Source organism: Hypomesus nipponensis, chromosome 23 (assembly GCF_054491055.1).
Source record: "Hypomesus nipponensis isolate SF chromosome 23, ASM5449105v1, whole genome shotgun sequence".
Lineage (NCBI taxonomy): Eukaryota > Metazoa > Chordata > Actinopteri > Osmeriformes > Osmeridae > Hypomesus > Hypomesus nipponensis.
In genome coordinates this window covers 19,534,295-19,557,932 of record NC_140383.1, presented here as the reverse complement: position 1 = coordinate 19,557,932, position 23,638 = coordinate 19,534,295, and the positions used below count along the sequence as shown (strand labels likewise).

Sequence of the window (23,638 nt, the reverse complement as noted above, 5' to 3'; positions counted from 1 at the left end):
CACTCATCCCCCCCACCCCTGCTTCTACACACTTGTTGAAGTATGCCTGTGTGTGTGTGTGTGTGTGTGTGTGTGTGTCTGCTGTAGTGTATTTGTTTAGCAACCACTCCAGAGCTGCCGGGATGCAGACCGAATTAAGTGAGCCACTCCCAAGTGGGCTTTGAGTGTGAGGTCACCTATGCACCTATTCCTAGCCCCCTTTTTTCCTGCAAAGGTCAGCGTCTGTGGAGGAGGAGAGAATTGGTTGGTATTATATCTCTGAGCCGCTTCAAAAGATAACTGCAAACTCCTGTGTCCTTTCCATGACAACTACACTGCCGGTCTGCACCCTTGACAACCATCGTTCCCCCTTGCTCTCCCCTTTATTTTTACTGTTCAGCTCCTCCTGCATCTCTTACTCTCATATTTCCTGTTTCTCGTTCCCTCTCAGTCCTACTCCTTTCCCCGTCTTCCCCACTCTCTTTCTTCCCCGCTCTTCTCACAGTTTCTCTTCAGCCTCTGATGGGGATCAGCGTCAGCAGTTGGGGAGATGGGCTGCACTCCGTCTAAGTCAGTGGTAACCTACACTCAAGAGCGGGTTTGTCGAGACCTGGACACCTGCTCCACCTTCGTGCCCAGCCTCAAGAGCTCTGTGTCCACCCCGGAGAGACCCTCACCCCGGCTCTGTGTGGAGACCAGTAGCGGCAAGCAGACCTTTCTCAGTGGTGAGTCCATTAAGAGTTGGATTCTGCCACATTCTTTAATCAAATTCTGAAACTACTGTTAGCATTCCCGCCCAAAATAGATCTTTGTAATACGTGTTAAGATATGTCATTTTATTAAGCTTGTCTCTGTGACTGCTTATAGTTCCATGTCGCGACAGCTTCGGTCGCTCGCTGAGCCAGCCCTCCAATCCAGACACATGGAGCACGTTCAGCACCGCGACCACGGCTAGTCCCTTCTGCCTGCCTCGGGCCAATACCGCAAAGACCAGCTCCAACGACTACGGCAGCGACTCGGAAGGCAGTGACACTGTAGCTTGCGACGGAAGATAATTGTGCTGGACTGATGGTCAGACAGCATGCCCATGGCCCACACTCGGCTACTAAATGGACTGGCAAGTCATGACCGTAACTAATTGGACCCTAATGAATGTTTCTCTGTAAACACATATTTACAAAATACCGACTGTTCTTTGGTTATGTATTTTCTTCTTGGAACAACGTGACCATTTAACAGGCTACTGTTAAATTAGTGTGCCGTTCATGATGCGGCATTGAAATTAAATTTGACTTTTTAATTTTGTAACATTGTCAGAGTTGATACGGACCTGTGTGCGAGTGGACAACGTGTAATGTATGTCTCACCAAATAACTATGCAACCATTTCCTATTGTGTTCATAGTAGATAGAAAAACGTGAGACTTTTGGGACTCAACATTCAAAACCTATTTGCAGTTTGTAAACTCGCGATAATATGCTTCAAACTCTCGCGAACGGTCAGTGACTTTCAGGAGAGAGATGGAGAGAAATGAGGTCTGAAAAGGACCAAACAACTGGAGGTAGGGAGAAAAGCGTCGTTGAAATACAATTCAAAGATATTCCACGGAAACCGGACGGTGTGTCCCTGAACTCCAAGCAAAAAGAGGAAAAGAAAGAGGTTTTCACCAAGGTAAATGAATCATGTTGTGATTATGTTTGTGGTGAGCAGATATGGAGGTTGTACAGTAGCTAGCCAGGATCATTTCAGCACCGCGGACAGCAACAACGTTGGCTAGGACGCGGAACCACGGTAACAACATCCTGTTGGATTTGACAACAGATGCTATCTTAGGCTAGTACCCTAGTCTAACAGTTTTCAAGTTCTAGTATGCTGTTATTTTTCAGTGTTATTTGGTAACGAACTATAGGTAGCTAGAGCTAACTATGTAGCTAGCTTTGACTACATGGTGTACGGAGCCTTTTTACTGTCCGTTCAAAATGCACATTATGTGAGAGCTACACACGCTTCTGAGGAACAATAAACGTAACTAATGCAGTTGTTAGAAATAGGGGAAAAACATTGTAAAACGGACTAACGGAAATTTAGTTTATATGCGTCCATTGCCGTTTGATATCGTCTGAATTGCTTGTAGACAAGCCAATTCTTTCCTTTTTAAGGTGGTTATCCGGCGACTTCCACCCAGTCTTTCCAAGGACCAGTTGGAAGAGCAACTCAGTCCCCTTCCGTCCTACGACTACTTCGAGTTTTTTCCAGCTGACCAAAGGTAGACATGGATGAGAATATTAGGCCTAGCACAGACTTCAATATTTTCCATGACTACAATGATGTGAAAACTTTAGCAAAAAAAAGTATGATGCAGTAGCCACCAGTATTTGTCTTATTGATTCTGTGCTGTCTCCCTGTAGCCTCTACCCACACCTGTTCTCCAGAGCTTACATCAACTTCAAGAACCTAGAGGACATCTTGCTTTTTAGGGATCGCTTTGATGGCTACGTTTTCATCGATAGTAAAGGTACAAGTCATTGTGTTATAGTGTTCTACGCACAATAATCTAAAGGGAAGATGTCTGTTCCAGGTAAACTGCTTCATGTAGGCGAAGAAGTATGATTGATTCTTCCTTACAGTGTCTAGTGCCATGGTAACCTGTTCAGTCAGTGCATCATCTGTCATCAATAATCCATCTCCTGTTCATATTGACCCAGGCCAGGAATACCCAGCTGTGGTAGAGTTTGCCCCATTCCAGAAGATTTCAAAAAAGAAGTTAAAAAAGAAAGATGCCAAAGCTGGAAGCATTGAAGAAGGTACAGTAATGGACAAATCTCTCTTTAGACAGCTCATATTTGATGCGGTGGAACCATGAACGTTAACTGTACTCCTCAGTTTATGGTTCTGTACATAAAAAAGCATCAATGACCGCTTAACGACCACAGAGCATAAAGACCACAAACAGACAGGCAGCATTGAAGCTGCCTGTTTGAAGCTGACGGTACATTTATGGTTTAATCTCCCCTGGGTCTGTATGATTATGATATGTGGCCTCCTTGTCTGTCCCCCGTTTTTCAGACCCAGAGTACCGGCGCTTCCTGGAGAGCTACTCCTGCGATGAGGAAAAGTCCCTGGCCAACCCTGAGACTCTGCTGGGGGAGATAGAGGCCAAGACCAGGGAACTCATAGGTGAGAGAGCAGGCAATAATCCGTTTGACTTGAAATGATTTACTTTGTCTGTTCCAGCTATTCATATTTGAATTATACATTGGTCATGTGTAAGTATGTTTCTTCTATTCAAGCTAATTGACAGGCTGTATTCCCATTGCCCAGTGAAGATTGTGACTCTTATTGTTTCAGCCAAAAGAACAACACCGCTTCTGGAGTACATCAAGAATAAGAAACTCGAGAAGCAGGTAATAGCAGTGCAAGGGGTCTCATAGAAGCCGTTACATTATACTCCTGTCCATGTGTTATGTCTCAATCCTTCCCCGCAGAGGATAAGAGACGAGAAGAGAGAGGAGAGGAGGCGCAGAGAGCTGGAGAAGAAACGCCAGAGGGAGGATGAAAAGAGGAAGAGGAGGGAAGAGGAGAGACGCAAACGCAAGGAGGCTGAGAAGCAAAAGAAACTGTCGGAGAAGGAGATAAAGATCAAGGTGGTTGCATGTTGATTCGCTCCCTACTGTTCCAACCAACAAACCTGAAGCCGCTCACAGTACATATGTAAATGACTCTTCCTGTGATCCCAGCTTTTGAAGAAGAGTGACAGGGATGATGACCTCGACTCAGACAGACTGAAGGACAAAGGGGACTGCGGAGAGACAGACCGAAACAAGTGGGACAAACCCAGCGGACACGCAAAGTCAAAGGAACCCAAGGAGAAGTAAGAAGCTACACGTTGTGGTTAAAATAGTTTTACTGTCTGGCACTTTCTCACGTTTCTCACCCAATGCACTGATAAAAAAAATCTACAACATAACACCTATTTAAATAAGGGTCTCCAAATTCAAGTTGTCTATATTATCAATGTATTTACTATTTACTCACTGTACATTCCATTTGGATGCCTCCTTTATCCACTCTTAATGACTAGAGGTCAGCAGGAGGGTGACAAAGAGCAGCGGGAGCAAAGCCGCAGACAGAAGGACCACAGAGGAAGAGACGAGGAGCGGAAACGCCAGAGGCACCACTACGAGTTCGACAAGTTCATGCGCCGCAAAGAGGAGACTAAGTGGGGCAAAGGTTACTGCCAGGACCGTGCTAAGAAAGAGGGCCATCACCATGGCTACTACTGCACCGAGGGGGGGGACAAGGGGGGCAAGGAAGACAGGGAGGATCAGGGTGGCAGGAAGGAGCGAATCCGGAACAAGGTGAGCGAGAAGGTGAGCAAGAGACACGGGATTGGGTGGATGCTACTGTAATGTTCTTCCTACTGCAATGTTTTTGCTACTGTAAGGGTTACTGGTTGGCATTGCTTTCTGTTGCCGTACTGCCTAAATACACAGACCCAATGTAGATTCACTGATAAAGCTGAGGTCCGGAACACTATGTCCCTGGTGTGCACTGGAAATAGATGTCAGGCAGTTATCATTATCACTACCGTAGAGTACCATAGACTCAGCATCGTACACAGTGTTACAAACATATATACAATTTAACAATACAATGTTATGCAGCACATAAGTAAAATCAATCTACTAGTTCTAGTGCGGCAGCTGCTGAAGTTTAAATATTGTCCCATGTAACATTGACCCAGGCTATGTCTCGGTATGTAACATTGACCCGAACCCATGTTTCCCAGTCTGTGATAGTGACCCAGGCCATGTCTCAGTATGTTACATTGATAAGCACTTGTGTCAGTATGTACAGTAACATTAACCCCGGCCGTGTATCAGTATGTAACATTGACCCAGACCCATGTTTCTCAGTCTGTGATAGTGCATCAGGACAGAGGGACCGCGCAGTCAGAGGGAACACACCAGATAGGAGGGTCTCTGCCAGCCAAGGTACACAAGGCCCTACACAAGCTAGTATCCCTATACAAGCTAGACTCCATACACAAGCTAGCATCCCCACATAAGCTAGCATCCCTATACAAGCTACCATCCCTACACATGTTAGACTGCCTACAAATATTAGACTCCCTACACAAGCTAGCGCCCCTACACAAGCTAGCCTCCTTACACTCGATAACCTCACTACACCAGCAGCTTTCTCTACACTTGCTAGGATCTCTATACCATTGACTGTATTCGCTCTACACCATGCTAGTATGTCTACACTATCTAGCCTCTTGACACAAGCAAGGAACACCACACAAAGGTGCAGATAACATCTGACCTAATTCAACCTGCTCACTCTTCACTTAACTCTTTACTTAACTACATAGTATACTTTAAGTTAATTAGAATTATTATGAAAATAACATACATCATGTATACTTAAGTACAGTTCAAGTATATTTCTGAAGTATACTTTATGTAGTAAGTATACCAACATAAATGTACTAGTAATATACTGATAAGTGTACTGTTTTAATACTCACTGACTTGTCCTCACTTGCCTGGAGATCCATGCATGTTACGGGAAAGGTCGCTTGCAACATAGTTATAGTGCCACATTCATGCATTGACCAGCCTGTTTGAAAGGGGCTACTTTGAGCTTAATACCGTCTTTGCCGCACTCAAATTGCTCAAATACTGCGAAACTTTTTTTTTTTTTTTTTTTTTACCTGAGCACCCTGACATTAACTATTGATATCCCTATCAAAGCTGAACATGATATGCCCTTGCCCCCAATATATCACTGTAACCATAACAAAATATTTTTTATGTGCAATGAAAGCCCTTGTTCTGAATATAGACACATTATGAGCATTTTCAAGTTTGACATAATGTAGCCTATGTGTTACAGCACAACCTTTGTTGTGTACCCCCAGGATCTGCCCTTGAGATTATTTGATCTTTTATTTGATGTATTTGTCCACCCCAATATTGATTTCAGATTTTCGCCCATGTGAGAGTGAGATTTCACTCTGAACTTTTGGTGAAACGTAGTAGCCCTGCTTTTAAAGGGACAGGGACTAGTACCTGCAACATGGGGTAACTGTCCCTTTCAATATGCCAAGAGTGTTTAACTAAAAGCTTTAAAGAGTACTAAAACATTAGAGGAAAGCATTTGTTTTAAGACTTATATGAACACATATGAAATATGAACACATCAACTCTGGTCTTCATTTCAACATGTTGTTAGATGTTGAAAGAATGGATATTTGCACTGTAAGGGTAAATCTCTTCTGGATTTGAGGAAATACATACAGTATAGTGGCTGTCATTATCACAGGAAAGTGCTTTGCATGAAAACATGAAATGGGCCATTTTGTTTACTTTTCACACAATCAAGGAGACCTTAGAAGGCCTTAACACAGTTAATACACATAGATGAAAATCTTTGCCATGGTTATATTTATATACTTTTCAGAGTTGGTTATAGTTTGTTCCATAGTTGTTGTTGACATAGTAGTGTGTCACCCCTCTCTCCATGTGTCTGCTGGCTTGTTTCCACCCAGGACCGTCCGGCCATGCAGCTGTACCAACCTGGCGCCCGTAACCGCAAACGCATGATCTCAGGGGGCAAAGGTTACGACTGCCCCTCTGTCAGCCACGCCCTTGAGCCTGGCCCCGAACCTTGCTATGAGGTTGCTACCATGGGAACAGGGTCAGAGAAAAGTGGAGATGAGTAGTTGTTTTTTGTTTGACATCCATGCTTCTCTGATGCTTAACAAATCCCTATTGGATTGTATTGTAGGCAAATAGCATCATGCTCCGGCTGTTTAGATGTTCTTTAAAGGTTTCATTTTTAACAAACAGATGGTTCTGACAGCTTCATGGTCCAAATGTATTTTCATTTCATAAAAATGATTCCATGAAATGTCAATTTAGGTTAAAGTTTTATAACTAAAGTGTCACAGCAGAAACATTCTTGAGGTGCAGTTTAGAAGCTTCGCTAGTGACAACTAGATTGTAACAATTGCCATTTTAAGTAAAAATATAAAAGTTGGCTGTGATCCCAATGGATGTTAATAGCACAACTTAACCTTCATGTTTCTGGATAGGATACTGCTTGTAATGTCCACATACATTTCAGAAGTCACTGCCTGATAAGTTAGCTTTATATTTGATATATTCCACCTGGGCTCATAGTTGTTATGTGTTTGAGGCGGCTCATCCAACAGTATCTGTCCACCCACATGCCTGCCCACATCACCCACAAAGCAGATTTATAAGCCTTTGTAGAGAGTCCATTCGACTGTGATGTTTTTAAAGAAAGACTTATAGATTTGATCATAAAACAAAATATATGATGCAAAAGTTTTATTTAAGTAATGTAAGATGTATTTGGATCTGGATGTAGAATATCTTTAACCACAGAAATGAAATCCATATGTAATTGTATGTATATACAGATGTACGTATTTGTGTGATTGAGATAAAAACAAAAAAAACTATCAGTAGTGGACCGAATGTGTGGATTGTGGGTTTCGTTAGTTATATACTTGTTTTACTGTGACTTGTGGCAATTCTTACAAAATCATATTGCCGGATGTAAGAAAAGGCAGCACCTACTTATTTTGCATTAAGTGATGCAAGCAGTTTCCTTCCTAGCAGTGATTCAAATGTGAGCCAGGGGAAATCACACACTTTTGGTTATGTGACGGAGTGATAATTTAAAGTAAATTGATAATAAAATTAGGAAGGTGCTGAGATTGACTGTCTTCTCATTTTCATTTTCTATGCTGTTCTCTACCACATGAACTATCCAAATACCTGATGCCTAAACTGTTTTTGCGTGAGAAGGTAGTAACTTATATGTAATAACATAGTAATGTCTTTGTAACATGCCTTAGATATTTTTGCACACGACTCACATTATTATATTATGTGTATCATACCATCATCCAGTATGGTTTGTTTTCATGATGAGAGTAATTTGAAAAATGTGAAATAAATCTATAAGCTAAACTGTAATGAACATATTTGTGCCTTATTCAACATGTTTTACTTGTACATTAAAAGTATGGATAATACTAGGTGGAGGCAATATCAAACTGAAAAGGCATGAATGTACAAATTGCCACGGTATCAGATGCTGTCATGCCTTTCTTAGAGGAGCAGATAAAAGAAGAACTAGCACAGCCAGGATGTCGACAACTTAAACCACACCATGTGCGCCTCGTGGTTTTTCTGTGAAGAAAAAGTAGGGGAAAGTATTGTATTGCTTTACTCTACGCATCACTCACCCTTCTGCAAAGGGTTGCAACACACACATGGACACCAAATCTGGTTTCTTGTTCTCTTTTGGGGCTTTTTGTGTTTGTATTTAGCACGTGTGCAACGTGTACTAGTACATTATGTGTATGTGTAATTCCTTGTTCCTCGAACGTGCACACACGAAAAAAAAACAACCCCCCGACACACAGATACACACTGAGCAGTCTAAATGGACGTTTAGATTAGGCATTAAATCTCTGCTTTGCTCTCTTCCTTTTTATTCAATCTCTATCGCTTTCTTACTCTCCGTAACTCTGGGTATGACTCAAAGGAGTATTGCTTTAAACCTATATCCTGTTCCACACTCTATTGTGTCAAGAAATTTCCATCTGCTCTGAGCATGGCAATGCATGTCATCATTTTTGTTTAATTTTATGCCTAGGCCCATGTGTTGAGACAAGTAGTAACAATAATATTCATGATATTAACTTACTCTTGTCTATGTGAACATGATATTGTCGAAAGGTTATCTCATACATCTATTAACTTAATCTTGTCTATGTGAACATAATATTGTCGAAAGGTTATCTCATACATCTATCAAATAATAGTGATCAAGTAAGGTGCCCGCAACACAAACTTCAAGCATGTTGAAATATTACAAAGGAACTGTGCTAGCTTCCTGGACAAGTAGGGTTGGTACATCAGTACACTTGGAACCACCCCAACCGCCTCACTCTTCCTTTCGCTCACTTAGTCTTTCTTTGTGACTAGTCTATAGGAAGAGGTACGTTTATTTTACTGTTAGACACAGTAAACTAAAATGGGTGTTTTCCGATTTTTGTCAAGCGATATGAATTAAGTTGAATTTAATTTCTGAATTAAATCTGATTGAATTGCTGGATTAATTTGTACAGTTCTACATTTGCATTTATTGTTTCAGAGTGAAGCACGTTGTCTCTGTCAAGTAAGTGACATTCAATTTCATTTTTGCCCATTTGGAGATGGTGATTTGTTTGATGAGGAATTCAACGAAGGGATTACATTGTCATGCTGTACATACTGTATGATGTTTTTATTGATCTGTTAGGTGTTTTATCTCAAATATAGATTAGGTCATACAGTGACAGTCCTTGATAATACTTGTTACTGTACATTGTAAGCTTATGTTTTAATGTCTGGCCCTTTCTTGTTATGAGTTGTGTATCCCAGTTGTGTATTGAGTGAATGGGTTCAGGATCCCTGCCACAGCAACTCAGGGATGGCCGCACATGGTTTGTGGTTGTTTCCCCTCAGCCATGTGTGCTTACACCTCGTTGGTTGTAACAGAGGAAACACGTGGTAATTACAGAACTACAGGAATTGGAATTACAGAAACTTTTTAAAACAGAAGAGATGTAGCTTGCAGATGTACTTAAGTGTGAACTAAAATCCATGGAGCCTGTCAAAGGAGTCAAAAAACAATCCATCAATCAATTATCGTCTGATCAATCAATGTACATAATGTACATAACAGATTCAGTTGTTTATCAATGACAAATCTCTAGGGAGCAGGTGTCCCAAATATGTCAGTTGAGTTTTCACACCTTCAATAAACACTTTCCTTTGTTGCAACTCCTCCTTTCACACCTCTTGCACTGTGTTCACACTGCAACTGTTTTTGCAAAAAGGTGCTCCTTTGATGTAACTTTTTATTTGACCAGCACAGAGGAAAGAGATGGATTAATTATACACAGCTGAAAAACATAATATTATGCAACAGTAGTGGCCCACTAACCAAAACATACAAAACAAGTTCTAGGCGGGAACACTTTAATATTATTTGTTTCTTGTAATTTTTAAAATTTGACATCACTTTTTCATTCTTCGTGAGTTCATGTTTACTGTAGTTGCAGTATTATGGAAAATAAACAGAAACACAATGATAACTGCTATGTCAATCTGTCTTTGTGTCTGTTAGAGACAATCCAGCTACCACCACCACAAATCCCACCATGCCCAACACCACTCGACTGGACAACGCCACACTGTCCCTCTTCCAGAACCATCAGGCCAGTGTCGCAATCTCCATCGTCTACATACTTGTCACTATAGTCAACGTGACAGGAAATGGCCTATCCATGTGGCTCCTCCTCTTCCGCACCTCTCCCAAGACTCCGTCCATCATCTTCATGATCAACTTGACCCTGACAGACCTGTCATTGGGGACCGCCCTGCCCTTCCAGATCTTCTATCAGCTAAATCATTATAACTGGACTCTAAGCCCTGGCCTATGCAGGTAGTGTACAGTTGACTTATTTTTTCTACAACACAGCCTGATCAAGGCCAGAATCCAAACCTGTGTCTCAAAGGGCATGTACATGTGTCTAACTGTGTACACATGTATCTCATCATCTGTTCTTCCAGGTTCCTGACGCTGGGCTTCTTTGCCAACATGTACTGTTCCATCCTGACGATGACGGCCATTAGTGTGGACCGCTATCTTGGCATCGTTCGGCCCATGCTTTTCCGCCAGATCCGAAAGAGGAAATCAGTGGCTGTGATAGGCTGCATCTTCATGTGGGGCGTGGTTCTGTCTGTTCTGTTCCCACTGATGAAAACGGACCTGACATTCTACGTTCCAGAATTGGGTATCACCACCTGCTTTGATGTGCTGAAGAAGGACATGCTTCCATCCTTAAAGGCCTGGGCCGCTTTCCTCTTCTGCATTGTGGTTATCCTGTTCCTTATCCCGTTTGTTGTCACATCTTTCTGCTACATTAGCGTGATTGGGAAACTGGACCGGAACTCCAAAACGGCGCAAAAGGGAAAAGCTAAACGTCTTGCAGTCACTGTCCTCCTGGTCTTCACCATCTTTTTCGCCCCTAGCAACATTCTTCTACTAGCCCACACAGTTGCCAGGCTCTTCTTTGATAGTTCCTTCTACATGGCCTACAAACTTTCTCTGTCTCTCAGCTGTCTCAACAGCTGTGTGGATCCCTTCATCTACTACTTTGCATCTAAGGAGTTCCGTCAGAAGTTGAGACGCATGTTGAGGTTGAGGAGTCTGAGCAGCGGGGAGACTGGGCGGTCAGAGCCCTACAGGGAGAGCATGTTGTCAACGCAGTACCCTTCTGGAGGACAGGAAGGAGAGAACAGCAGAGTGTGTTACGCTCAACGTAAAGACCTAACCAGTAGATGTGAAGAGTCACAGTGAGAGCGAGAGATGTAAAATATTGCAACTCTTGAATAGGTTAAACTCACCCCTCAATACCACCACCTGCCCCACCAAATTGCTAGCTATTCAGTGGTGTGGCTGGCTAAATTATGTCTATGAAAGGTGGTCATTGTGTGAATCAGGGGGACCCTAATTTGAGCCCTGGAGTGGGCAAGTGAGGGACTGACACCAGTGACACAACATCCCTTGAGGTTGGAGTTTTTGTGATCATTTTATTCATTTGTATTTAGTACTGTATATTGGCAACATATTAATTAGTGTTTTGAGAAAGAAACATCATTAATGATCAAGCAGTCATTAATATATTAATAAGCGCCATGATCTGATGATATAGTATTGCTCACTTATATTTTATAAAGCAGAATTTTGTATAGGCCTAATTTTGTAAAGGTGTATGGTTGCATTATGTAGTTTGTCAATACAATGCGGGTTAAACTATCAGAACAGAGAATGGGAACCTTTGAAGGCTGTTTCACCTTCTTGCTTGAATTTGGTTTGGTAAGACTGACAATGGTAAAAGTCGATGGGAGCAGCTGCCCATGAAGCAAGGCCGTAATCATAATATAGCCTATACCCCCCCCCCCCCCCCCCCCCCATGCAAATCTAAGAAAAATAAGAAGTAAGAAAAATCGCAGAAATATGTATACATATATTTTTTCTTACATTATATATAAATATATAACGCCGAGACATCTCTACTGTCGACATCTCTAAAACTCGGCATCTCACACCAGAATCAATACAACTAAAATTAGCACTTGGCCTGTTTGATTTGGGGGTAAACTGTTAGCCTGGTCCAAACCAGACTCTCGTACATTTCATTTGTGCAGAGAGTCTGGCCTCGCTCCACTGACAAGCGTTGACTTTCTTGTAGGTGGGTAATCTGTGGAAGTTTAAAACTATTGGATCTGCCCAGAGCCTATCTGATGTGCCATAACCGCTAGCGTTTGCCTTAGCCAACTCCTTCACCACTACTGTTACAGAGCTAGCTGCCATAGCTGTTCCCAAACCCTGTGGGGGGGAGGGCCACAACATCATGGCCACCAACAAAACTCAGCAAAACTTGTTCTTGCTCCGGCTTTAGTTAATAGATATTCGGCAGTGTTGCTACAACGGACCGAATGCTCGCATCTTTCTCCGCCGCCATTACGGAACTACAACACAAACTAGCACACAACATCAATGTCATCGTTCTCAGCCACTCCCCCTGTTTGCTGATTTGCCGGTAGAAAATCAACCTGCAAAATCTGATTTACGTACCGAATGGCCAGACGTAGGACGTAGTACAGAAGCAAAATCCAAATTGAGCGGAAGTACGTAGGAGGCGGAACCAGGGTAGTAAACTGTCCCTTTAAGAATACAATTATCAAGACATCAAGAAGATCCCATCAACAGAAAGAGGATAAATATCACAGTCGAATGTATATTCCTCTGTAACTATTTTCGTCCATTCTAACGTCATGTTTTATAATTTAATAAAACATTAAAATCCAGACGTTTGCCATTGGTTTATTCTTTTCCTGTATAGTGGCGTCATTGCGCATGCTCAATCATGGTGTGTTCGTAGTAGAAACTGAGTGAAGTTCAGTGAGGTCTGCATGGTGCAGAGTCTTCAGCAGGTAAACGTCTACTTTATATTGTCTTTTTTCTCACAGACTGACGAGTGGGCTGGATCAAAACAGTGTTGCCAAAGGTCATGTGCTTTGTATGTTTATATGTTAGCTTTTGGTAACACAGGGCTCTCAAGTTTTATAAAAAGTATGGCGTGAGATTCTTATACCTGTCAACGTTTGGGTCGTGCTGCTGATCTTTCTGATTGTCTTACTCTGTATAACTTGAGACAGCTATGTCGTTTTACTCTGTATAACTCGAGACATCTATCATCTCAGTATGCCTGCGTCTCGTCCATTAATGGTAAATAGCGGGACAAGTGATCCCTTATTTCTCAGCGTGAGAAATGTCAGAAATGCATGAGTCTCGCGGATAATGCTGAAGAATTGAGAGCCCTTGTGTATAAAAGCTCGACATGTTTCACAAAGACTGCTCAGTAGCTAGACCAATCATTCAACCATTTATCCTACCACAACTTGGGTGCATGTAATCGAGATGTGGCATAGGCCACTTTCGAAGTCATGAAAACCCATGTTGTCTTGAATTGGTGTGCAAAGTCAGCATAAACACATTTCAACACAACGTGATGATAACAGAAATACAGTTCATGGGAACTAAGCGTTATGCGTGCCTAGAGGCACCAGCTACCACATGTCATTACAGTGTGTGGGAGAGCACCCACCCACACTTCATACTGTGTTCCTTTGTCTCCCTGCATGCATTCTATCACATGCACTCCTTCCTGCATATTGTGAAATGTGTCTCTGTCTCTCTCTGAAAGGGTATGCATATTCAAACAGCCACTGTCATCTGATCACCGGATTGTCTGACTCCGACCTGTCATGTTTAATGTTTAGCTGTGTGTTCAACCTCAGGCTGGACAGTGGGCGTGTTGTAGGTCACCATGGTTTTGAATCCAGTGATCTCAAAGCTGAGTGGGAAGTTGGTGGTCCTGGCCAGTGCCTCTCCTAGGAGACTGGAGATTCTCACCAACGTGGTGAGGGCTTCTGGCTTCTTCTCTCGAACACAGAATTTGTTCTCCGCATGAACATTGATGACAGTCCGTAATTTCAGCTTACTTTGTGATAATAGCAACACAGGAACTGTAAAGGGTAATGCAACGCAGGGAGGTCCACAGGGTCCGCAGGGAGGTCTGTGTGGACCTCCCTGCGTTGCATATCCCTTTACTGTAGGTAAAAAGAACATTTGAGGCCCCCAACTAAAAATCTACACAGCTACGAAAACACAAAAAAAAGTACAGAAATCCTGGATAAATGAATGTCGATTGTGGAGCTTTCGTTTAATTTGTATGTGAACAAAATTATACATAGGCAACCCTACGTAAAGTGGCCTGATGTCATGTATTAAATCAAGAAGTGTCTTGATTAGGACAACAATGATGACGTACGGATTTCATTCCCCAGGGTCTGCGGTTTGAGGTTGTACCATCCTGGTTCAAGGAGACTCTGGACAAGAGGCTGTTCAGTGCTCCACATGAGTATGCTGTCGAGACAGCTAAGCAGAAGGCCCTGGAGGTTGCCAAGAGGATGCCCTTTGTGAGTAAAGCTTCTGAGTTACCGATTCCTCATCATCTCAAGCTGACACTGAAGGGCCTCCACTGTGTTTCTCTGTCTACGTTAGAAACACTTGAAGACACCTGATATTGTGATCGGAGCAGACACCATAGTGGTGAGTGGATACTGGTTCTGTTTTACTATATTTGACTGGGGTTTATATTTACTCACTGGTGTGTGATGCCCTTTTTTTATTCAGACAGTGGATGGGCTGATTCTTGAGAAACCAGTGGACAAGCAAGATGCTTACAGGATGCTCTCAAGGTATATGTGTGTGTGTGTGTGACATGTAGGGCCCACAATAATAATTATAAAGATAACAATATCCATCCGGTCATGTGTCTCTATGTTGGCGTTATATCCAGGCTCAGTGGGAAAGAACACAGTGTGTTCACTGGAGTAGCAATCGTCCTCTGCCACAAGAAAGAAGGTACAGTACATATGATATATGCAGGGAGTCAGGTGGCTGAACGGCGAGGGAGTCGGGCTAGTAATCGGAAGGTCGCCAGTTCGATTCCCGGCTGTGCCACATGACGTTGTGTCCTTGGGCAAGGCACTTCACCCTACTTGCCTCAGGGCGAATGTCCCTGTACTTACTGTAAGTCGCTCTGGATAAGAGCGTCTGCTAAATGACTAAAATGTAAATGTAATCTTTTAGGTGATCATGGCTGGCAAATGTCGTTCCTTATTGTAATGCTAAGAGTGGTTTGGATCGGTTCTCTCTTTTTCTCTCTCGTCAGATGAAGAGGTCGACTACCAGCTCATAGACTTCTACGAAGAGACAAAGGTGAAGTTTGCGGATCTGTCTGAGGATATGCTGTGGGAGTACATCAACAGTGGAGAGCCCATGTGAGTTTCAACACTTCCTTTGACACACCATGCTAGAGCTGTCTGCCATTGGCATTTTTTATTTATTGATTTTTTCCTTTTTTTTGTTTAGCAAGCTCACTTTTCACAAGAGCAATTCAGGTCAATTCAATAAAGTGAAACTTTCTGAACCCATTACCATCTGTACTTTGATCCTTTGTTGTTTGTATAGTGCGATTCTTGTTCAGACAGCCTTCTACCTTGCTATTAAAATGTATGTACAGATGTTTTATTGTAATAACCTACAACACAGCTTAGCAACAGCACTATGTCTGGGGTAAAGTCCACTGTGCAGAATTTTTGTTATGTGAATAACGTGAGGTGGCCAAGTTTTGATTCACAAACATGGCAATCCTTTCTGTGACTGAGCCGAGTCAGAAGAAACACGTCAGACTGCTTTCGCAATATGATCTTGAAACATTGAAGAAAAAAATACAGTATTCAAGATGGGTGTAACATATTGTTCTTCTGTTATTGTCATCAATTGTGTGTGTCAGGGACAAAGCTGGAGGTTATGGTATACAGGCGCTGGGTGGGATGCTGGTGGAGTACGTCCACGGAGACTTCCTCAATGTGGTTGGCTTCCCTCTCAACCACTTCTGTAAGCAGCTGGACCTCCTCTACAACCGCCCCCCCTCCAGCCTGGACCTCAACGGCCCCCCCACCACCCACAGCAGCACCCAGACCACGCCAACCCTTGCCAACCCTGCACCTGCCAACCTCACCAACCACAGTCCACCAGCCAGTCCCGCCTTCACAAGCTCTACAGCTAACCCTAGCCCACCAGAAAGCCCTTCCCTCTCCAGCCTCCCAGCCAATCAGGCTCACCATGGCCCTCAGGATAGCCAATCACACAGTCCCCCAGCCAATCTAGTCAACCACAGTCCCCCATCCGGTTTAGCACACAACAGTCCCACAGCCAGTCCAGCTCACAAGGTAAAAAAACAAACAAATGATTCATATATCTACCTTAGTGTTTTAGTTTTATTAACAAAAACTAAATTATGCTGTTGCTTTTAGTTGAGTATATCTATTTTAGATTATTCTTGACAGCGACTACCTCAGGAATGTCTTTCTCTGTGTTCCTCAAGATCAAGAAAGAAGATGGGGGGAACCCTGTGGGCGATGTGTCCTGGACTCAGATCAACAGCCTTTCTAAGTGTTCAGAGAATGGAGAGGCCGATCTCCTTGACGGTGATGGTGCAGACCCCGTGGTGGCCAGCAGGGGGCCTATGAACAGCCTGAACCAAGTCGAGCAGGGGGAGTCTAGCCTGGAGGACCACCATCTCCAGAAGATGATTGAGCTAATGGATGGCTTTAAAGCTTCGAAGGTGTGCTTTGATATGCATTGTGCCACTCCATATGAGTAATTATAGGGTTCGCGTGTGGTTACTTTAAGGCTATAACATGTCCTTCACCTGTATGAAAAAACATATTGCCATAATGACTCATTTCATATACTACAATAAGGAACAGGGGATTATCCGTGGTATGCTTCCTGAATCTCTGAGCTCCCTCCCCCTGTGCTGTGTCCCAGGCCCTGTTCACCGCCTCCAAGTTGCGTGTGTTTGACGTGCTAGAAGCCCGGCCAGGGCAGGGGGCAGTGGAGGTGGCCAAGGAGATCCAGGCCTCGGTGAAGGGGACCGAGCGACTGCTGGAGGCCTGCGTCTCCCTGGGACTGCTGGACAGCCATGAGAGATGTAAGTCTGGCACGCACACAAATCAGCCCACTTGTAGATACAGGAAATGGAACCTATGGATGTCACCACTACAGTACGTCTGGTACGCGGTTTGTTGGTTTGAGACGATAAAAGTTCTAATCTGGGGTTTTCAGATGTCACGATCAAATTCAGGAGGCAGATGTTCTACAACATATCTCTTGTCTGGTTGACTATACCGTTTTCGAACCAAGCTTTTACAGGTCTTTCAGGGTGTAGAAAACCACAGGGTGTGCTGGCAGAGGTGGCGAGTTTCAAACCCTCTCGTATCCCCCCCCCTGTCCGGCAGTGTACCAGAAGCCTGTATATGAGAACACGGACATGGCCCGACGATTCCTGCTGTCCCACGCCCCTCACTCACTGCAGGGCTACATCCAGCACTGTAACGAGCTGGTTTGGCCCCTCTTCACACACCTGGAGGGTGCCGTGAGGGACGGGACCAACCAGCACGAGAGGGCCTTCGGAAAGAAGTCCGACAACCTGTTTCAGGTGTGTCCTGAATGATTCTCATCGGCGCCACAAGTGAAAGCCATCGATGTTTCGATTTGCGTTATTATTTGTCTTACCACCTCTGTGTGTCAGGGTTTCCTCCATTTTGTCGTGTCTTTAAAGGATGCATACTACAGCAGGCACGAAGTCAAGCTGCGCTTCATGAATGCCATGCACAGTATCGCCAAGGTTACCGGGGGTGTCGTGGCAACCGCCTTCGACCTGTCCGGTTTTAAAACAGCCTGTGACCTGGGAGGTAACTACAGTGCCTGAGACTGAACTTCTGACGAGGACATTGTATGGTAACCTGTAAACCATTCAAAAATCTTTACTGGTGTGTTTTGTTTTCCTAGGGTGCACTGGTGCCATGGCCTATGAGTTTACCAAGGCCAACCCTGGTATGACTGTGACTGTGTTTGACCTTCCTGCAGTCATAGAGATGAGTGGCCACTTCCGGCCCGTGGACACAGACAGCAGGGTCTCATTTGTCACTGGTCAGTTTGAGGACTGATGATGGTTGACCACCTCCGAATTCGGAAGCTGTGGGCAGTCTTTTAAAATGCAGTATTTTTTTTTTTCGCCGTGTCTGACAGGAGATTTCTTCAAGGACGCTCTCCCTAAAGCAGACCTGTACATCCTTGGGAGGATCATCCACGACTGGACAGATGAAAAAGTACATGCCCTTCTGAGTAAAATCTCAGATGCCTGTGCCCCAGGTGAGATTGAAATGAGTTGCTACTTTGAATGCGATTGAAATGAGTTGCCACTCTGAATTAGAGAAATATACTTCCTACATTCCAATCCGACCTCATTTATAAAGGATTGGTAATTGTGTGGGGAGTAGACAGTCATTGTTAAAATGGTAGCGTTAAATCTGAAACGGAGATATTCAGAAGGAAACAGGACAACATCACTTGATGTTGGACGACCTGAATCGCCAGCGTTTTTCTGCTCCGAGCAATACTACATTCCTGTCTAACCCTGACCAGTCTGCTGAAGCAGAATTGAATAAGCTGGTTAGCGCTGTATCCTATCATTCATCTGTGCGTACTGTACACCCCCACCATGGATGTCCCAGGCAGTGGAGTGCTCCTGATTGAAATCTTCCTGAGTGAGGATCGCCGGGGGCCCAGCCGGGGGCTCCTTCAGGCCCTCAGCATGAGTGAGGGACGCCAGCGCAGCGCCACTGAGTACACCCTCCTCCTGAAAACACACGGCTTCACCACCATGCACCTCCAGTACACACACAGCCTCCTGGATGCCATGCTCTGCCTCAAAGACTGACCGCCGCCGCCCCCCCACCACCACCACCACTGCCTCCCAAGCAAAACATGTAATACCCAGTGTTAATGTACTATGCAATGACGTGGGTCAGTAAAGAGATGGGTTATGAAACTGGCACTTCAGGATGACAATTATCTTTACAGGAATGTCTAAGTTTCTATTGTTTGGCTCTTGTAAATTAACTTACTTTTTTTCAGAAAGTCCCAATGATTGTGTCATAAACGTGGTATAAGATATGCAATAGACAGTCATGACAGCCACAATTAAGCGTTGGAACCACTTGGATACTACATCCCTTGCTATTTGACAATACAATTACACTACAATACAGTGAACTATTAATGGTAATGAAGAATTCTGCTTTTCTTCACATACAGAAATAAACATTTCTATTTCAAATGTGTTATCTGGCCTGTGCTTTTTCTCTCTTGTGTTAAGAGGGATGTGTGTCCATTCTTATTGTTCTAACCTTCTTTGAAAAAGCAGCGTAAAGGAAATAACAATTTGTTCTTACTTTAAACAGTGCAACATATCCTTCGAGTGATATTTTAAAGAAGGCCTTCTTGTTTCGTATCACAGGATGTGCAGTGCTTGTTGCTGAGACCATGTTGGACGGACAGACTCCCTATTCCTGCCTCCAGTCCCTCAACATGCTGGTGCAGACAGAGGGGAGAGAGAGGACCCAACAACATTACTCAGATCTGTTGAGCGCAAATGGCTTTGGTGCTGTTCGAGTGACTCACACCAGGAGCTTTTTAGATGTCATTGTTGCACTTAAAAAGTAACCTTCTAGTTACAGCGGGATGATTTATCTGGTAACCGTACAAAATGTGTATCTGTGACACTGTAAAGAGACGTTTTTCAATCAGCGTTTAAAAAAATATTTTCATTCGAAATAGAAATGTTGTTACACTGTGTGTCTATTTTATTGCCCTGCCCACTGTATCCTCTCGCGATACCTTGTGCATCCTCCCATTTTGTACAGTTGCGGATGCTGATCTTTCGGTACCCAGAGCTAAACCCCTGCAAGCGCGCATCACTTCTCGCAGCTTCGTTTTTGTCCCCCATCCCCTGAATTGACACCAAGGAAAAATTTACCATGGCAGACGCAGCCATTTCTTTTGCAAAGGACTTTTTGGCCGGAGGAGTAGCTGCTGCCATCTCCAAAACGGCAGTGGCACCAATAGAGCGGGTGAAACTGCTCCTGCAGGTAAAGGACAGGGCGGCCTCTTGAGCGAATGACATCAGTCAAGCAATAGCTGTCTTGTCATTAAACATTAGTATTTGTTCCGACGTCATGTTACATTATTGCTTAATATTATCGCTGGCAACCAATAAAACGTCGTGTAATTATGTTTATTGCGCTGGCTGTAGTCTGCTGAAGCCATATTTAACAACTGCTTATCACTGCAATCAAGGCCGCGTTTCCATCCACATCTGTGTACTACCAGCAGTGATGATTTGTGCCACTGCAGGTTCCATTATATCTGTTGTACTACTTTTACAGCACCTAGTGCTGGTTGTATCAACTCATTTGAAAAAGGGGTTGTACCTCGTGGCGCACTTGTTTTTGCCACCTTCAAGTCAGTAAATCGTCCTATTTGTGGCTAGCCATTCCTAGCCCAGCTACCCAGTCAGCCAGAGCCTCTGTATCGCACATCGACTGCTGCAGTCACCTCTGTAGTTAATCTCAGGTCCTAACAAGGGAAACGCACAAATGATGTAGCCTACACTAGACATATGCCAATTCCACACTATTCATCAGACTGCTGAATAATTTATTTGAAAAAGAAGAACGAAATATTCTGTACATTTCAGCTTTGTTCTCCAATTTCTGATCAGCTATGGATGACAAAGCTGCTATCTGAAACTTGACCTTCTGGTTCTCCCTTCCCCCCTGGCCAGGTCCAACATGCCAGCAAACAGATCACTGCTGATATGCAGTACAAGGGCATCGCAGACTGCCTTGTCCGCATTCCCAAGGAGCAAGGCTTTGCGTCCTTCTGGAGAGGCAACATGGCCAACGTAATCCGCTACTTCCCTACCCAGGCCCTCAACTTTGCGTTCAAGGACAAGTACAAGCAGGTATTTCTGGGCGGAGTTGACAAGCACACTCAGTTCTGGCGCTATTTCGCCGGTAACCTGGCATCCGGGGGTGCCGCTGGTGCCACCTCCCTCTGCTTCGTCTACCCATTGGATTTTGCCCGTACCCGGTTGGCAGCTGACGTAGGCAAGGCTGGCGCCACCCGCGAGTTCAATGGGCTTGCAGACTGCCTGAAAAGGATCTCCAAGTCTGATGGCGTTAAGGGGCTTTACCAGGGCTTCGGAGTGTCTGTGCAGGGCATCATCATCTACAGGGCAGCCTACTTTGGCGTATATGACACCGCGAAAGGTAGACCTATGACACAGCCCAAGGTTAAAGCTAAAACTGCAGATGTCAAACAGTTTGATATGTTTATTCTTTCCTTTTATAAAGTAGACTACTGCTGTGCGATAAATAGAAAGTAAATGCACATCTCATGTGACTGACCGGCATGTTGCTATAACGTGTTTTTGATTGGCTGGTGTGAAGGTATGCTTCCTGATCCCAAGAACACCCACATATTAGTGAGCTGGATGATCGCCCAGTCGGTTACAGCGGTGGCAGGGGTGGTGTCCTATCCGTTTGACACAGTGAGGCGGCGTATGATGATGCAGTCGGGACGCAAAGGAGGTGAGGAGTCCCACTTTGTTGGTAGAATATGTCAAGACACAGATATAACAATCATCTCAAAGAGGACGTTTCTGATTTCATGGGATTTACAATCACATACAGAAATAGAACCCTTTGTGTTACACAAAAGGTAATGGTGGATCATTTCCCCTAAAAAGCCCAAAGTATGCAAATGATTAAAAAAACAAGCTATCACATAAACATGACTATCAATTTAAAGTTAAAGTGTACATGATGATAACCCACATGTATGTGAATACACTTTTGGTTTTTGGTAGGTTGGTTAACCTGAAAACTATGCGAAGGCTCGTGGTTAATCAAATCATCATATATTCATCCTAAGACTGTAATAGAGACAGTTCCTAGCTTAGGGTGGGCTGCATGTCAAACTAGTTTACTGCAACTTTTAATGACTTACACACCAGTGGTGTCATGGACTGTATGGAATTAAGCATGGGCACTGCCTCAAACTGGCCCTGAGCTAGAATATTAGTAGTATTGTAACCCGCACTCGAGTCCCTAGGGATTCACCTTGAATGAAATAACATACACACGTCTGAAATGTGTGTGTTTCATTTTGCAGCGGATATTATGTACACTGGCACCCTGGATTGCTGGAAGAAGATCGCCCGTGACGAGGGTGGCAAGGCTTTCTTCAAGGGTGCCCTGTCCAACGTGCTGCGAGGCATGGGCGGAGCATTCGTGCTGGTGCTCTATGACGAGTTCAAGAAATATGTTTAAATTCTACTTCCCTTCCACCTCTCCCTGCCCAACCAACAGGACCAGGCCATTTCTTAGAGTAGCTCTTCATCCTTATTAAAATAAATAACTTAACCCTGACCCTGAACCCTGGGTTACCGAGCAGTATATGGGAGGTTATTATGTAGGTAGTACATAGAGAGCACAACACCCCGCTCATGGTCCACCAGTTTACTGTTAATTTAAAACATAGCTTATATATATATATATATATTATTTTTTGCTGTGTGTGTTCAATTGTTTCCTTCGATTGATTGTCTTTGTTTGCACAGAATAGTTTTACAGAGTAGCTCATCTATATATATTTTACCTTTGCTAAAAGTTAAAATGTGAACAAAGTATTTCTTCTTTTGTTATTGTATTGCTTAGCCATGGCCCACCTTTGGATTGAAATATTATATTCCTTCAATGTTCTCAAGTATCTGCTCTGCGGTTCAGTGTCATCTATGTAAGGCCCTGTTGTGTCAGAAGCACACCTCTAGGGGGCGTCACCAGACCACACTTCACTCAGCCCTCCCCAGACGCCTTTGAAGCAGCACAGAGAGGAATAAACCTTTGAGGCTCAGCCACAGCACTTATCTGGCAATGAATGAGAGTTCAAAGAATTATGTTTTATGTTGTGAAATTCAAGATTAGAGAAGTGTTAAATGCAGATGGTTGTGTCACTTTGTCCGAGGTATTTGACAAGACCCCCTAATTCTGAACAGACACGATTTCTTGAGGAGAAAAAATCAGCAAAACCAAACAGCTGAAGGGAATCTGAGAATATCTGTTGTCAGAATAAATTGCGCCTTCACTCATATTCCTTGGGACATTGAAAGTTTATTCCAATTTTTTTCCCTTTTGGATCCCCATTTAAGTGTTTTCCTAGTAGGGTAATAAGGGTAGTCATGTTGTTCGTGACTATTTTCCTGTCAGGCGGAGACCAGGGCCTGTGTGGCATGGAGGTGATCCTGACAGCCCACACCGAGGGCTCAGTAATGGGAGAGGCAGAGGGAGGGTGGCTGGTAGGTCAGACATGGCACTGTGTGCAGCACTTGAGCTTTGTTGGGGTATGTATACAGTCTTTACACATTGAGAGGCCATACTATATTTGTTGTGGTCGCACACTGACTGAGTAGTTTGAATGACTGTATTGTTTCAATAAAACTCAATACCTCATAATGGCA

At 43.7% G+C, this 23,638-nt stretch overlaps 5 protein-coding genes across 10 annotated transcripts; all 5 read left to right on the top strand.

Moving 5' to 3' along the window:
* The first annotated feature begins 236 nt into the window (after window positions 1–236).
* Window positions 237–1,172, top strand: LOC146234502 (uncharacterized). The gene is made up of 2 exons (XM_084689866.1): window positions 237–704; window positions 847–1,172. Exons 1-2 carry the CDS (start codon window positions 530–532, stop codon window positions 1,032–1,034), a joined length of 363 nt encoding a protein of 120 aa, XP_084545992.1. The 5' UTR covers window positions 237–529; the 3' UTR covers window positions 1,035–1,172.
* Window positions 1,173–1,451: 279 nt separating this feature from the next.
* On the top strand, window positions 1,452–7,994 carry upf3a (UPF3A regulator of nonsense mediated mRNA decay). Of its 2 annotated transcripts, none has more exons than XM_084689865.1 (11): window positions 1,452–1,650; window positions 2,139–2,245; window positions 2,388–2,494; window positions 2,685–2,783; window positions 3,046–3,156; window positions 3,328–3,383; window positions 3,465–3,623; window positions 3,717–3,850; window positions 4,061–4,337; window positions 4,896–4,973; window positions 6,536–7,994. In XM_084689865.1, the coding sequence occupies exons 1-11, from the start codon at window positions 1,510–1,512 to the stop codon at window positions 6,707–6,709; spliced, it is 1,443 nt and encodes a 480-aa protein (XP_084545991.1). In that variant the 5' UTR covers window positions 1,452–1,509; the 3' UTR covers window positions 6,710–7,994. The 2 variants fall into 2 exon arrangements, with proteins under 2 accessions (XP_084545991.1, XP_084545990.1); XM_084689864.1 differs by having other exon boundaries at window positions 1,453–1,650; window positions 4,061–4,349.
* A 1,164-nt stretch (window positions 7,995–9,158) lies between these two features.
* p2ry8 (P2Y receptor family member 8) lies at window positions 9,159–12,001 on the top strand. The gene is made up of 3 exons (XM_084689295.1): window positions 9,159–9,204; window positions 10,198–10,515; window positions 10,644–12,001. Exons 2-3 carry the CDS (start codon window positions 10,232–10,234, stop codon window positions 11,431–11,433), a joined length of 1,074 nt encoding a protein of 357 aa, XP_084545421.1. The 5' UTR covers window positions 9,159–9,204; window positions 10,198–10,231; the 3' UTR covers window positions 11,434–12,001.
* Window positions 12,002–12,994: 993 nt separating this feature from the next.
* On the top strand, window positions 12,995–19,903 carry asmtl (acetylserotonin O-methyltransferase-like). 5 transcript variants are annotated; one of them, XM_084688515.1, is made up of 15 exons: window positions 12,995–13,073; window positions 13,941–14,062; window positions 14,490–14,621; window positions 14,707–14,754; window positions 14,839–14,903; window positions 15,005–15,069; window positions 15,380–15,488; window positions 16,004–16,442; window positions 16,598–16,837; window positions 17,044–17,206; window positions 17,514–17,713; window positions 17,837–17,969; window positions 18,067–18,207; window positions 18,307–18,429; window positions 18,792–19,396. In XM_084688515.1, exons 2-15 carry the CDS (start codon window positions 13,970–13,972, stop codon window positions 18,995–18,997), a joined length of 2,157 nt encoding a protein of 718 aa, XP_084544641.1. In that variant the 5' UTR covers window positions 12,995–13,073; window positions 13,941–13,969; the 3' UTR covers window positions 18,998–19,396. The 5 variants fall into 5 exon arrangements, with proteins under 5 accessions (XP_084544641.1, XP_084544642.1, XP_084544639.1 ...); XM_084688516.1 differs by lacking the exon at window positions 18,792–19,396 and adding an exon at window positions 19,577–19,903 and having other exon boundaries at window positions 12,998–13,073; XM_084688513.1 differs by lacking the exon at window positions 18,792–19,396 and adding an exon at window positions 19,577–19,903 and having other exon boundaries at window positions 12,998–13,073; window positions 17,807–17,969.
* A 151-nt stretch (window positions 19,904–20,054) lies between these two features.
* On the top strand, window positions 20,055–23,638 carry slc25a6 (solute carrier family 25 member 6). The gene is made up of 4 exons (XM_084688517.1): window positions 20,055–20,207; window positions 20,903–21,389; window positions 21,570–21,710; window positions 22,294–23,638. Exons 1-4 carry the CDS (start codon window positions 20,097–20,099, stop codon window positions 22,449–22,451), a joined length of 897 nt encoding a protein of 298 aa, XP_084544643.1. The 5' UTR covers window positions 20,055–20,096; the 3' UTR covers window positions 22,452–23,638.